Below are 14,645 nucleotides of genomic sequence, written 5' to 3'. Positions count from 1 at the left end.
ATGAAAAAAATATTGATAAACAAAGAAAAACTGAATGTCTACAAGACAAATATAACATATTGCTTCACAAACTGACTTCAGTGCTAAAGAACAACTGTAATCATTTCTCTTAGTGCTCTAGCTTCATTTTACTAGACTGAGGCACGAACCTGCGTACCACCCTTCAAGTAAAAATGACTCCAAAGCTTGTGTGATACTTAATGTCCTGGAGCATAATGAGATGTATGTGCGTATGTTTCATTTAGCAACAGTCATGGTACAATTTTTATGCCAATCCCTTCCAGTGAAATCAGAAAGGCAATCTGGCAAACTAAAAAAAACATAAAATAAAAATACAAATAAAAAAAGCAAGCCTTTTTTGGTTTAAGGCAGGCAAAATGAAATAAATACACAAAGCTTCATGCATGTGAACACAGTTGAAAAGAAGTGACATGTAAAGTCTGTCTTCTGTCAATCAAGACTTTTCTTTTATAGTGTCTGAAAATCAAAAATATATTTCTGTACAGCCCTACTAGTCCATTTTACTTTGAAATCAAATTAAAAAAAAACACACAGCATTTGGGTCTCCATAGGCCAAAAGGGGGAAAAAAGAAAAAGTCCATGTGTCCAATAAAGTTCTCAAAGAACTGTAAGGTCATGACAAGATTTAGACTTTTGTCTAAAAGCCATTTTCTTGTTCTTGCGTGCAACCATGCGGCCTAGAAATCTTTTGGCTTTCTTGCTGATACTCTCTCTGCGCCTGCAGCTCGCCATGCGCCGGGCGTTCTCCTCTTTGCTGTCCTTCCTTAGGCGGATTTGCCTCACGATACCCTCAAACAGGTTCTGCACATTATGGTGGAGCGACGCTGATGTCTCGATGAACTTGCAGTCAAACACCACTGCGCAAGCACTTCCCTCTAGGATAACAATCACAATGGAAGGGGATATATTACTTCTCTGGGAAGATCCGAAAACATGTACACTGATCCCCAAGAAAAGAGATGTAAAGGCTCCTAAAGCTGTTTACAAGCTATTCTTTGTAAATAAAAGTCTATAACACAACTGGATAGCCAGAAAACATTCATGTAAATCTCAAATTATTATTCTACATTTTTTTTTCATTAAATAGCCAGGTTCATTTTACACAACATTTTATCACCTTACTAGTTTTGGGAAGCCAGACTTTCTAAAAAAACGACTTACCATCGACTGACACTTCTCTAGACCTAACCAGGTCACTCTTGTTGCCCACGAGGATTATGGGAATGTCTTCCGACTGTCTGGTCCTACGCAGCTGGATCCGCAGCTCTGATGCTTTCTCAAAACTTGATTTGTCCGTCACGGAGTACACGATGATGTAGGCGTCTCCCATCCTCATGCACTGCTCCTTTAGCCACGGACTGTTATCCTTCAGAGTGAAAAGATTTTCCAATTTTCAGCCTTATATATGGATGATTAATTAAAAGAAACAATCATTAAGAATTATCATGGACCTCACCTGTTCCCAGATGTCATACAGCACAATAGATGATTCTTCCTCGTCCACTACAATAGATCTGTCATAGGTGTTTCCTGAAGGTAGAAAAAAAATGAATATTATGTACTGTCAAAATGTCTACCTAAGACCATTTTATGGTGATTTTCATTTTCAAGGTGATCACAGCTAGTTCTGGTCTGCATCATTTGACTTTGAGTTACACAGTACTGTTTGGATGTGCTTGCGACAACACTGTGTTCTGACCAGAGATGGAAATAGCAATAATCAATATGTGTACACTCTTGCGTGCAGAAATAAGAAAGAAATCCATCAGAGCAAATTTGCCATCACAGATTTGCACAATTGGTGCATGCATCAATCCGTCTGTTTTCTATCTTGCTTATCCAGCTGCTCAGGACAGCAGGGAGCTGCATAGGGACTACATTGCAGATTATACGCTTACCCGGTCACCTATCAGTCACACGGCACGCAATCAGAATTTTAAAAATTATTTTAAGAGTCAAAGACTCCAGAAAAAAGATCAGAGATTTCTATGGATTTTGCCAATTTCCCTTTTCCATGGGAAAAAAATCACACAATTGGACATTGAGAATCATATTGACTGTACATTATATCATTTTACCGAAACATAGACCTATCAGTATAAATTGCATGATTTGGAATGAACACTTTTATTTTGTGGGATCTGTTCATGCAATTAATTCAGGCTTGTGAACCACAGAAATAATGACATTGAAACTAAGGTTGATTGCTGTAGGTCAACTTTCACAAGGAGATCTCATCAACTCAATGTAGTAATTGAACAATCCACAAGGTACAGACAGTACTGTATAACTCAACTAAATGATAAAATTGCTCATGAATTGGCCTTGGGTGAAATCGTCTATGATGACTCATTGTCCCCACACCCCCTCATTTACATACCTGCTTCATCGTAGTCGTGACCGGGGTCCTCAAGTCCACCGAAGACGCGCGCCAGGCTGGACTTGCCCACGCCGTGCTCCCCCAGGAGAACCACTTTGTGCACCTGCAAGTCTGGGTCGCTCCCGTTGGAGATGACCGAGTCGGACGAGTCGGAGGCGCAACTGCCTCGGTGCTGCTCCTTCTGGGAATAGGGGGTGCAGCGGAGAAGCTTGGACAGCTCGTGATTCTGTACGATGGGGTTCACGGCGGACGCGCGCAGGTCCCGGTCGTCCACCGGCATGCTTCTCCGGTGCAGGTTGGCCATGTTCGTCGGGAAGGGGGTGCTGCATCTCCTCTTATCCATGCTCCGCAATTTATCGCTCTTGTTCAAAGTCATTGCGTTTAATAACAGATGACCTGCGGACACATGGGATAAGTCTGCTGTCATCCAGGATGTTTGCACCGTGGTTGTGTAAAAGCGCAAATCCATGGTAAGTCAAAGCAGAAAAGTCAAATCACTTACGAGTAGTGCTGTCCAATTAAGTCCGACGATGTCGCCTTCACGGTAATCCCGCAAGTGTCTTTCTTTCAGTCGCCTCTGCTCATGTGTATTTATACAGAAGCGCACGTGACGTCAGAGGGAATCGCGCCCCGTGCTTATTATAGTTGTGCGTAATGGTACCATCACTGAGGGGAGGAGGGGGAGCAGGAGGGGGAGGTGGAGGATGGGGGGGACTGGAAAGAGTGGAGGAATTTCCCTTCCGCAAAGCCAAATGGAGTCCTCCTCCCACGCGGATCTTTGGAAAGGGAAAGCCCTCTAAAAGCTACAGGGATAATAAATATTTAATTCTGCTGCTAATTTTAGAGGATCTCCTCGTCTTGATGTGCCGGCAATCCATACAACGAAATGCACATGTGAGTCAGACATCCATCAGAATGACGAAAACATCAATAGATCCGCTCAAGAACAGAAATGTAGCGATACGCCACTCATGTTCCGAATCGCTTATCCTCACAAGGGTCGCAGGGGGTGCTGGAGCCTACCCCAGGCGGGGGGACACACTGAAGTGGAGGTCAGCTATGGTTCATATAGGCAAACAACCACATTTTCTACCAATCTCACACTTAACATTTATTCATCTTCTCAACCATTTATCCTCACAAGGGTCGTGGGGGGTGCAGAAGCCTATCCCAGCTAAGTGCGGGCACTCTGAATCGGTTGCCAGCCAATCGCAGGACACAAGGAAACGGACGACCATTCATGCTCACATGCATTCCTAGGGGCAATTTTGAGTGTTTTTGGAATGTGGGAGGAAATCAGAGTACCCAGATAAAACCCACGCACGCCCAGAGAGTACATGCAAACTCCACACAGTGAGGACCCACCTGGGCTCAAACCCCTGACCCTAGAACTGTGAGGCCGATGCTCTAACCACTCGTCCGCCGGGCCACCTACGCGATGCACTGTATAACATTTTATTAATGTAATGTGGGTTTATTGTGGTTGCATTACTGACCCTCCTGTTTGGGGCAAGGGTAAACATTTTTCATGGGGTGCAAATTTTGAAACCAGCAAATGCTGGGCAACAAATCCTGAAAAACTTTGATTGACAACAAAAAAACTGGATTTGGTGGACTTTGGTACTGATCTTGCTGGTACAGAAACCTGCATATGGCGGATTTCTTAGCAGGGTAATTTCGCTTTATATATACTAAGATTTTGAACTCTGACTATTCGTCATCTTTAGACGTAATACTTGACCTTCGGCATGTGACTCTGGTGAATGAATGCTTACTACTTGCGTGTGTTCTCTCTCTTGTGGCAAAATGTTGCATTGCAATTCAAATTTCCCAGCGTCATCATTACATTTTGAAACGATCTTTAAAGTCAATAGAAATCATGAATAAAAAAACAACCTTGAAAACACCATTTATTAACATATGTTGTATACATGTAAAATATACAAAATGAAGTGTGATTCGGCATTATTCTATTCATAACCCTCTATGAATGCATTTCAAGCCATTAAAAGATGTCTCCAAACCAGTTCTCGAGGGCCGCAGTGGGTGCAGGTTTTGGTACCAACCGATATAGCACAGACAGTTTAACCAATGAGATTCCTGCAGAAAACAAGAAGCACCTGACTGCAATCCACTGATTGCACTTGTAGGACACCGGATTGGTGAAAAGGTGCCCTCTCAATGGGTTGAAATGAAAACTCGCACCCACTGCGACCCTTTGTGGAATAGTTTGCCCACCCCTGCCCTATCTGGTCTGTTTTTCATATCTCCCTCTAACAACACACCCGAATCAAATAATCTGGATTGGTATCAAGTTCCTGGACATCTTGCTAAGGAGTTGATCATTTGATTCAGGTGTCGTAGAGGGAGATATGGAAAACAAACAAACTGGATAGGGGCTCTCGAGGACCAGACTTAGCCACCCTTGATTTATAGTGATCAACCAGGCTAAAATGAATGTTTTTGGGATGTGGGAGTAAACCAGAGTACCCAGAGAAACCCCACACACAAAAAACTCAAGCTTCAGGGCAGACATGCTATCCACTCGACTGTGGTTGAAACAGCCCCTCTTTTAGGTGAGATAAGGCACAACCAGGGATAAGCACCTCCAATTAATCCATTGAAGCATGTAAAACTAGACACATGAAACTCAAGGGCTGGACTGAATTTGCAAGTTCAAAATTAAAACATACTGTATTCTCATTTTTACTTTCGAAATTGGATACCTGTATCGCTGCATCACAGCTATATTTTTAAGTCAAGGTCAACCAACCTCTAGTCTTAAAGTCCAAAATGTTTGAAAACATGCCAAGTAAAAGGCCCACAAAGCTCACAGATGAAATGTTTTCTTTTATTATGAGATCTTTAACAAAAAACATTTGATTAAATATACAATATACTGGCAGGAACCACTAAGAACGGTTGCTTTGCCAACTGTTCACAATCATTACAGACAATGAGGGGTAAGCACCATGACTGCATTTTGGTACCATTCATGGATATGCCAACTGCTCATTCTTAGTAACATTGTGACATATCACTGGCTGCCCTTTGGTTACATGGCAAACAAAATGAGGAACGCAACCATCAAACAGAAAAGACCCATGGCCTCGGATAGAGCAAAGCCCAAGATGGCATAGGAGAACAGCTGTTGCTTCAGAGAAGGGTTCCTGTCAGGGAGAAAGACAACAACACTCAGCCCATGCAAACTCGTGTGATAAAGATATTCAAAATTGAAAATTCCTATGGTTTACCTGGCGTAGCCAATGATGAGGCTACCAAACACTGTCCCGATACCGGCTCCAGATCCAGCGACTCCGACAGTGGCAGCTCCAGCTCCAATGAACTTTGCGGCAGTGTCGATGTCACGGCTCACTGCGCTGGTTTGAAAGCCACGCAGCGCCACCTGCTGCTGAGAGGAGGTAATGCCATGTGGTGGGAGGAGCGCCGCAGTCTACAAGAAGTGTGCATCCAGTTAGTACAAAGGTCATACATAGTATTGCAATTGCTTTAAAGAACATTTCTCATTGTGTTTTGTACAATCCATGTTATCTGATCTATTTTTTTCTGGACTTCAGCAAATCACACCCATTTTAATGCAATCATTTTTTATTGAAAATTGCACAAACTTTCAGAAGCTGTAGCTACTCACCTCTAGCTTTTTAGCATCTGACACAACAGCTGCTGACAGTGGTCTGTAGAGAGCCCGAGATCCAGCCCGGAGCTGTAAAAAGGTGAACGAAGAGCAGAAAAAATGCTTTAGTGCAGTAAGAAAATATTTTGTCATGTAAATGGAGGGTTCAAAATAGTGTACAATTCAAACCTCTGATGTGCTACAAGTGCGATCACATCTTAAGCAAATGTATACAACATCAACACATTTTAATTGCTTTCTAAGAGTGTTTTTGTTGCCTACAACTATGGACTGGAAATTATGCCAGGTTATGATAGTCCTATTATGAACCGTCATTCTTGATTTTCACAATTTCAAGCCACATTGCTACCACAGGAATGTAGCTTTAAAAAAATGATCCATATGATTTAAAGTGAACCCTTGCTGTTTGTAGAGGGTAAAGTTCAATCCCTGTCGCAAATAGTAAAAGTCTGAGATTGACAACCAACATGATGGTGGTAAGGGCCACTATGCTTTTTTGGTAGTCAAGGGAAGCACAGGCTCGAATTGAAGCTACACATCACTTTATTAATCTGTTGGTTAAAATAAATATTTTGTTGCAAATCAGTCAGATTTTCTGCAAATGAGAGGACATTTGCTCCTGCTCCCAAAATGAATAGAACTGTGCTCCATCCAGTATGATATTCATTCATTTGAAATGTAAATTCCATAAAGTGTTAACATTGACTATTTTGATCATTCTTCATTTAGCATGACTGTTTCACTTAAATTGTCCAAATAATCAGGCATTGCCAACAATTTGACCCTGAGAACGTCCACTCAGGCTTCGCCTTTTCGTCGTCCTTGTCGAAGCAGGCTAACTTGCGAAGCAAAAGGTCAATGGCAGATCAGCTGTCAAGCCAAAGTGTAAGAATACGGAGAAAAAGACATATTGCGACATTTTGTCATTTATATCTATATACTTTGCGTTTCCTCACCAGAGAGGGCGTTGAGACGAATTTAGCACAGGCATACATGACGAAAGGGCGTCCTCGTTGGATCGAGCAGTGGAGCTGGATGCAATTTAAGGTCTGCACCGCAATTAAAAATGACAATTGAGACATCACTCATTGAGGAAAAACACGGTAATTTGCTGCAAGACATGCACAATGCTGCTGGAGATACGAGTAAGGTCAGCGTCATCGTTCACTGTAATAGAAAAGGTGTGCTGCCAACAACAAGTTAATGGAAAACAAGTTTGATCATTTAAATTTAAACAGAGGTGGCCCGTGTTCATTTATTTTTTTAACATTTCAATTGAAAGCGCAGTGCTTTAGAGGAGATTAGCTCTTACCGGTGACGAGTGGAGGTCGAACGCACCAGAAGACTGCACATGCGCAATGCACCCGTCGGGGTTACCTTCCGGTGTTCGTGGCCTTCGTGCGCACGCATGTGCGGAAATAAGATGTCAAATTTAGACATTAGATGGATATATTGATTAATCATTGACTCATTTGCAACGGGGTTAGTTTTATATCAATGTTACTAGGATTCAGGTTAATGTCAAAATAAATGTAATTATTTTAAGTATTTTATTCATCTCCGACGTTTGTGAAAATCAATTGAAAATGGAGCAATTAATAGCTATTTTAAAGTGCACATCCCGTTATGTTTTAATTCGAAAGGCCGAAAGGCACCGACGCAAAAAAAAAATGACCCCAAGGGACGGCGCTTGTCTCATACTATAGCCTCCCGAAACATCTAAACTTATAAAAAACGATATCTAAAGACACGCCTACCCAACTAAAACAAGAAATGTAATGACTAGTAGATGGCATTAAATAGATGTTTCACTTATCGACACTGTACTTGGTTTTAGGTTTTTATGGAAGAAGCAAATGTTTGCAATTTCATTGTTTCTACGGAGGACATTAAACAGAAGTGGGAAGTTAACGCCGAGACTTGTGTGTTCGCCGGCTGGTTACACAGGTCACGATGGTGTTCAAAAACCCAAGCCAAAACCAGCCTCAATTTCAAAGGTAAACACATCACGCTGATTTGGATTTTGAAATATGACTTGTTTTCTTTCAATGGAAGTAATGTCTCTTCGTAAAGCTGACAAATACATTTCTGATGCTGAAAGTAATGCTTAATGTCACAGTACGAAATTGTTATATTATGTAGGGATTGAGCAGTATCAATGGTTTTAGAGAGGGACAGTATATAAATAATGTTATTTGGAAATGAGAGTTAAATAATAATTGGGGAAAAAACAATTTCTAACCCGGTTATTGAAAAATAAAGCTGCTGTCCTCCAAAGTCAGTACGAGGTGACTGTCCCTATTACATTATTTTTGCATCCCACTAGAGGGAGCTCGTGTAACATCAAATGAATGATAATCCACACTTGTGTTATCATTGCTTTATATAAACCTTCATAACAAAGACCAACAATTGAGTCCCCAGTGAGTTATTGTAAAGGCACTCTGGACTTTACAACACTAAAATTATTTATTGTGATTGCAGGATAATTGTTTGAATCTCAAAATATTTACTACTTGTCTTCTCAGAATCCCAAGGAAGCAAAATAGGTCACCAGGATGAATGACTCATACCTATCTGTATAAATATTCAGAGTACGATTCCTACTGGATGCTGTTAGTATATCTCCCGAACTGATGTCATTCTGTTTATGACAGGTCATCAGGACACGTAAAAAACAAAGATCTTCCTGTCAGTTAGTTCTGGACCATTTTGACCAGCAGTACAGTGAAGAGCTCGGGGACTTGTGGACATCTGTGAGGTCGATACACATTTCAAGAATAATGTGTATTGTTTATTGCCTACAATGTCTGCTTGCTACTACTATTTATGTTTTACAGATCTGTGCTTCTTAACCCTGCATCTTGGCAGTACGGTGTATTGCTCAATCGCTTCACTGTAGTGACAGATATTCAGCGTGTCCTCTTGTCACAAGGCTTTTCCACACTACTGCCTCAGAAAGAAGCCCTGACATTGTCTGGTGTTTTGGACACCGTCTTCAATGCTGAATGTCAAACGTCAGGAGAGACTCTCCACCAGCGCCTGGGCGATAACTCCCTTTTCAAGGCTGACAATAGCGCTGAAGCTCCCATTCAAGCTCAATCTGAACCTCGCCTCGGTCCACTTTCGGCGTCACTGCAGTGTTACATCCACCCATATCCGCTGCGTTTTCCATCGCAAGCTCACAGGCCCGGGCAGCTAAAGCAGTACTACCTCCTCAACGCTGCCTCTCTACTCCCAGTGCTCGCTTTGCAAGTCAGAGATGGAGAGAAGGTGTTGGATCTTTGCTCTGCTCCCGGGGGCAAAGCTTTTGCTATAATGCAGTGTGCTGCCCCAGGTGACTCTGCTTTACTTAAGCAGCCTTTTAAGAATTAATCCTCAAATAGAGTTGCACAACTTTAGAGACGCACAGTTTGTTCACCTTAATGCAGAATTTGTTCCTTTTGGCCTTTTATGTAAGAAATTTATTAGCATTTTGAGTCGGTAACTAACCTAATGATACAAAAATGAAAATCTACCATGAATATTCATTAAATACCCATGAAAACGTGTCTAAATTAATATTTACTGTCTGTACTAAAAATAATATATTCCGATATTTTTTACATATCACATTTGATCTCACATCACATATATTTTTCTCAATATAAATTAAAGATTCCTTTTGCTGTATGCTCTAATCATATTCATAAAACATGAAATTATCAATACCTTTAGGCTGAATGATATTACGTGAGTTTACTTAAATATAACTTAGATTTGGTTATATATAAAGTTCCTCCTGTTTATAATTGAATTGATTCACAAATTAAACCAACTTTATAAGCCTGTAGATGCTTTTTATATTGATGTATTTTTTTATGCTGTAAGTTGAGCCTTTATGCAATATTTATAACGGGCTGTCATTATGATTTTTGCATTGTCTCTATGCTGTTTCCCAGCATTCCTCTGCTGTAATGAGCCCGATGGTCACAGACGCGACTGGCTGGCTAAAACCTTGGAGTCTTTCTTGCCGCAATGGATGAGCAGCAAAGTGGTTGTTACAGACCAGGATGGCCGGTCCTTTGGGCAAAGTCAGCCCGGGATCTATGACAAAGTAAGCAAAATTCTGCTTCCTTATTTGTAATGTGCATTGATTTAATATTTGTTTGTACCAGGAGATTGATTTGCACACTATTAAAATATGTACCATACTAGAAAAATAGTATACCAATCTTAATATTCATGAACAAATTTAACATTTTTTTGTTTGTTTTAACAAATTAAATTAAAAAATGTAAGGAATAAGAGGTACTGTTGTGTATCTTATACAGCAGTAATAATTTATGAGTTGGTGATGCTAATTGATGTGTCAAAATACATTTTTAATGAATCATTTAAATCCATATATAGTAGAAAGACTTGGCCATGCATGCTTTAAATCAGATATTGCTCTTCTGAACAGTATTCAAATATATTGATGACCACATATAGCTCTATATTTTATATACAATTCAACACAGACAACAATTTTGGAAACTATTGTCACAGAATTGCAAACTTGTTAAACTGCAACCAAAGTTTAAACACTTGATAATGACACATTTGAGCACGAGAATAAACCGTATTAGCATTATGTTGTTTTTAAAAGAAGTTTTGGGCTTGTGTTGATCACATTTTTCTTTCAGTTCATTTAATAACAAAGGTCTTGTGGGACAAATTGTTTGAATTTGTATTCACCAAGGATTCAAATCAAAGTTGTCCAAACTACCACTTATGGCTTGCTGCTCAGTTTTTATTGGTGTGCAGCAAATGATGAAAATATTATATTTTACTCCCAAATCCTTATAATTTAGGATTTTTGTGTTATTTGTAGATCTGAACTCATTCACTGCCATTGAGAGATATAGACAACAAATCCATTTCAACTGGGAAAGCTGGCTGAATAATCATATTTAATTGCTATAGCCCCCCCAGTCAAGTTGGATTTAACATCGTCAATGTCACGGTTTGCAAACGTGGCTCTCGAGCCGCTTGCAGCACTTTGCTTCTCATATTTTGGATATACTGTGGCTCTTTGCTTCGTTGCATGTTTCTCTTATTTTTATTTTCTCTTAAAACACACTCAAAGTCAGGGTGGACACTTACGTTGAAATGAACACGTTGTTTTGTAATGGGAAAAAGTGTTATGGTGAATAATATGGTTTTAATTGTGTATTTTTGTGTGTGTGTCTGTTTTGGCAAGTCACTGCATGGTGTGGCTCTTTGACTCACATTTTAAAACTTTTGCTCTTTGTGTCTAACTTGTTCGCCACCCCTGATCAATGTGAATTAATGAGTTAATAGCTAAGCATACATTTTAAAAACCTTATCTCTTTAACATATGCAAGAAGAAGGATTTCAAGTTGACCCTACCATCCTTTGATTATTTTAAAAAGGGCCCTTGGAGGAAAAAAAAGTTTGATCACCCCTGTTTTAAAACAAGCAAAAATGTGGGGCATGGTTAGGATAAATACGATGGGTGGATCCTGATGGGATACAGAGTGTCATATCTTTTCATGTCTGGAAGCAAAGCGTGGTTCTGGGGAAACCAATAGAAAAGCTGGATTAGCAGCAGAGCATGAACAACATCTCACTTGCATATGTCACTTGGTGTGTGACAGGTCCTGGTTGATGCTCCATGCTCCAATGACAGGAGCTGGCTGTTCTCATCTAATGACCAGCAGGTGGAACAGAGGCTAAAGGAGAGAGGCAGGCTGCCGCACCTCCAGGTCCAACTTCTAAGGCAAGTCAAAATATCTGCCGAGCCTTCCAAGATTTGATGACTAAGACAAGCGTTTTCTAACAAGCTGCTTTCATTTCTTGGGCCAAAATGACAAATGATTTACCTGTGTGCATGGAAATCTCGTAGGAAGAAGGATTTGGTATGAAAGTAATGGGGTGAAATTACATTAGATTCACTCACTTATAACCGCTGGCTATTAGGTTAATCAAAATAATTACAAACATGAGAGGTAATGATTTTAGAATGTGTTTATTATGAAAGTTTCTACATGCCGTGCATCATACTGAGAGTTCTAAAATATTTATCTAGTATATTAGTCAGAATATTAGAAACAGTCCACAGTATGCTCCATTGCAACTCTACAGGACAAACCACAAAAATACTCTGAAAAATGGATACCTTGTCTTTCAGAGGCGTATTCTTTGTATTGGATGGCATCAGATGCACCAAATTCTGCAGCTGAAAAAATGTTATGAAAAGTTGGGTGTCAGACTTTGTCTTAAAGTGCGGCGTCGGTCCTCTCCCCGCAGGTCTGCACTGTCAGCAGTGCGTCCAGGGGGCACAGTGGTCTATTCAACATGCACCATGTCCAACTCGGAGAACTTTGCTGTGATTGAGACTGTGCTCAAAGACTGCCCTGAAGCCGAACCCGAGGACCTCTGGGAGGAGATTGCGCTTCCCTTATCAAGCTATTTCACATTTAGCCGTGCCCGTCATGTTAGTGGACCGTTACCTAACACGCAAGCTTTGCAGCCACATTGTGACGTCATGTCCCCGTATGACCATTCCCTCGGCATTCTCGTAGTTCCCCAGCCGTATAAAACCTGGGGGCCAATGTTCTTATCGCGGATTAGAAGGAGGAAATAATGTCTTCTGTACAAATTATTTGGAAATGGCATTTAATTACAGTTTGCGTTTTCTGAAAGGCATTCTTGCATTCTTTCACTTATTACTGTTAATTACAAAGTTCACTCATTTACCTTCAACACAGTGCTATGTTTCATTATTCAATCATTTTCTGAACCCGTTATCCTCACAAGGGTGGGGTAGGGGTATTGCTGTACTATCTTATAGTCGACGGCTGAGTTGCTTAGCGCGTCGGCCTCAAAGTTCTGGGGATCCTGGGTTCGATCCCAGGTCGGTCCTCCTCAATGTTCCCTCTAAGCTGCGCGCGTGCGCAATTGAGCACTTCTCTCGTCTTCTCTGCGCACAGCAAATCATATGGAGCGCACAAAATTAAATCCCAATTTATTATTATTTTTATTTATTTATTTTTAGCTGTGAGGCCGACGCGCGAACCACTCATCCGCCGTGCCGCCCATTCATAGATATTAATCATTATATTTTATTATTACTAAATTATTTATGTGTAGTAGACATACACCTGCTTATGGCAGGTGTGAGTGATACTGGTGTGTGCCCATAGCGAGCAATGATGATGTTGCTCACACCAGTACTCAGTGTGCTCAGGGAGGTTGTCTTTTTGCCCAGACAAACAAAAAATTAGAGGGAACATTGGTCCTCCTGTGTGGAGTTATGTATGGGTGTGGGTTTTCTCCGGGTATTCCGGTTTCCTCCCCCATTCCAAAAAACATGCATCGTAGCCAGGTTGAACACACTCATTTGTCCTTAGATATGAGCGTGAGTGGTTATTTGTCTCTATAATTGGCTGGCCCCCAATTCAGGCTGTCGCCTGCCTGGTACCTGAAAGTCAACTGGGATAGGCTCCAGCACCCCCAGCGACCCTTGTGAGGATAAGCGGTTGTTCGGGTTATTAGTCTTACATTATTATATATTTGCTTGCAATGACGAACGCTTTGCTTCATTTAAAATGTTAGGGTTATTAGTCTTACATTATTATATATTTGCTTGCAATGAAGAACGCTTTGCTTCACTTAGGGTTATTAGTCTTACATTATTATATATTTCCTTTACTTAGCTTATTAACATTTAAAAAGTCATTTTAGTACATCTTGGATCCTCTCTTGCAAGACACCGGTTATGAGTCTGATGTCTGTTTTATTTGTGCGTGCATTTGGGAATGCCTATTGGTGAACCTATCAGCGGTTCAGAAAATGAATGAATGAATTTCAAAGCTAATTCTTAAGGGCGTGCGATTTTAGTTACAAAAGTGAAGTGCACTTAGTAGTGTTGCATCAGTATGTGCAAGTATATGTCAAGCTTTTCGGTGGCTCTCAAACCTGTTTGCTCATTTCAGAAAATGTAACAGCAAGCTCCCATGTGCTGTCCTACACAAAATTACCACCACTTTTAAGTACCATTACATCAAATTATACACCCCTCAACAAGTCATCAAGTTCTATCATCCCCCAGTAGCTCATTACCTGAATGTTGTCATGCCAGAGTGGTCAGTACAACTCTTCTTTTCCCAGCAAGAAATGTTCACAGCAAAAATGTCCTTAAATGCAGAATACAACTGCCTACACTTTTATATTTTTACCATCACAACGGCACTAGATGTATTGACGTGGCCAATTGGAATAAATAAATAAATATTACAGCTTTATATTTAGCCATCTCACTTCATGCATTAGAGCCTGAGGAACTGACTGTGAGTTTGAAAATAATCTGGAATCCTCGCTCCAAACAGCCTGCTGGGCATGACTGACGTGCCAATTTTTTTTTTTAAAAGCTTGCATGCCAAACATACACACGCACACACCCACACGCACACACACACAATCACACTTTTCTGTGTTTACTGGTATGCAAAATAGGTATAGTATAGTACATATATTTTTCAGTTTTGATGTGGTCTTTGTAGGGAATTGAAATGTGTTTCCATTTTTTCCTGATTAGTTGCC

The 14,645-nt window shown here is 40.6% G+C and overlaps 3 protein-coding genes across 6 annotated transcripts; 1 reads left to right on the top strand and 2 right to left on the bottom strand.

Annotated features, from left to right (window-relative positions):
• Nucleotides 1–57: 57 nt before the first annotated feature.
• On the bottom strand, nt 58–2,987 carry rrad (Ras-related associated with diabetes). Of its 2 annotated transcripts, XM_077589686.1 has the most exons (5): nt 2,904–2,987; nt 2,402–2,797; nt 1,478–1,551; nt 1,183–1,387; nt 58–896 (listed from the first exon to the last, which is right to left on the bottom strand). In XM_077589686.1, the coding sequence occupies exons 2-5, from the start codon at nt 2,775–2,777 to the stop codon at nt 619–621; spliced, it is 933 nt and encodes a 310-aa protein (XP_077445812.1). In that variant the 5' UTR covers nt 2,778–2,797; nt 2,904–2,987; the 3' UTR covers nt 58–618. The 2 variants fall into 2 exon arrangements, with proteins under 2 accessions (XP_077445812.1, XP_077445803.1); XM_077589677.1 differs by lacking the exon at nt 2,904–2,987 and having other exon boundaries at nt 2,402–2,893.
• A 2,244-nt stretch (nt 2,988–5,231) lies between these two features.
• LOC144067693 (ATP synthase F(0) complex subunit C3, mitochondrial-like) lies at nt 5,232–7,500 on the bottom strand. The gene is made up of 5 exons (XM_077591531.1): nt 7,369–7,500; nt 7,013–7,105; nt 6,054–6,125; nt 5,656–5,855; nt 5,232–5,571 (listed from the first exon to the last, which is right to left on the bottom strand). Exons 2-5 carry the CDS (start codon nt 7,049–7,051, stop codon nt 5,457–5,459), a joined length of 426 nt encoding a protein of 141 aa, XP_077447657.1. The 5' UTR covers nt 7,052–7,105; nt 7,369–7,500; the 3' UTR covers nt 5,232–5,456.
• LOC144067680 (tRNA (cytosine(34)-C(5))-methyltransferase, mitochondrial-like) lies at nt 7,104–12,745 on the top strand. 3 transcript variants are annotated; one of them, XM_077591509.1, is made up of 7 exons: nt 7,104–7,206; nt 7,894–8,053; nt 8,714–8,817; nt 8,897–9,393; nt 9,998–10,152; nt 11,699–11,820; nt 12,351–12,745. In XM_077591509.1, exons 1-7 carry the CDS (start codon nt 7,184–7,186, stop codon nt 12,685–12,687), a joined length of 1,398 nt encoding a protein of 465 aa, XP_077447635.1. In that variant the 5' UTR covers nt 7,104–7,183; the 3' UTR covers nt 12,688–12,745. The 3 variants fall into 3 exon arrangements, with proteins under 3 accessions (XP_077447635.1, XP_077447625.1, XP_077447645.1); XM_077591499.1 differs by lacking the exon at nt 7,104–7,206 and adding an exon at nt 7,375–7,466; XM_077591519.1 differs by lacking the exon at nt 7,104–7,206 and adding an exon at nt 7,493–7,538.
• The last annotated feature ends 1,900 nt before the right edge of the window (nt 12,746–14,645 follow it).

This window comes from Stigmatopora argus, chromosome 2 (genome assembly GCF_051989625.1).
Source record: "Stigmatopora argus isolate UIUO_Sarg chromosome 2, RoL_Sarg_1.0, whole genome shotgun sequence".
NCBI classification, from domain to species: domain Eukaryota; kingdom Metazoa; phylum Chordata; class Actinopteri; order Syngnathiformes; family Syngnathidae; genus Stigmatopora; species Stigmatopora argus.
The sequence above is the reverse complement of the archived record's forward strand: the minus strand, read 5'-3'. Positions and strand labels throughout refer to the sequence as shown.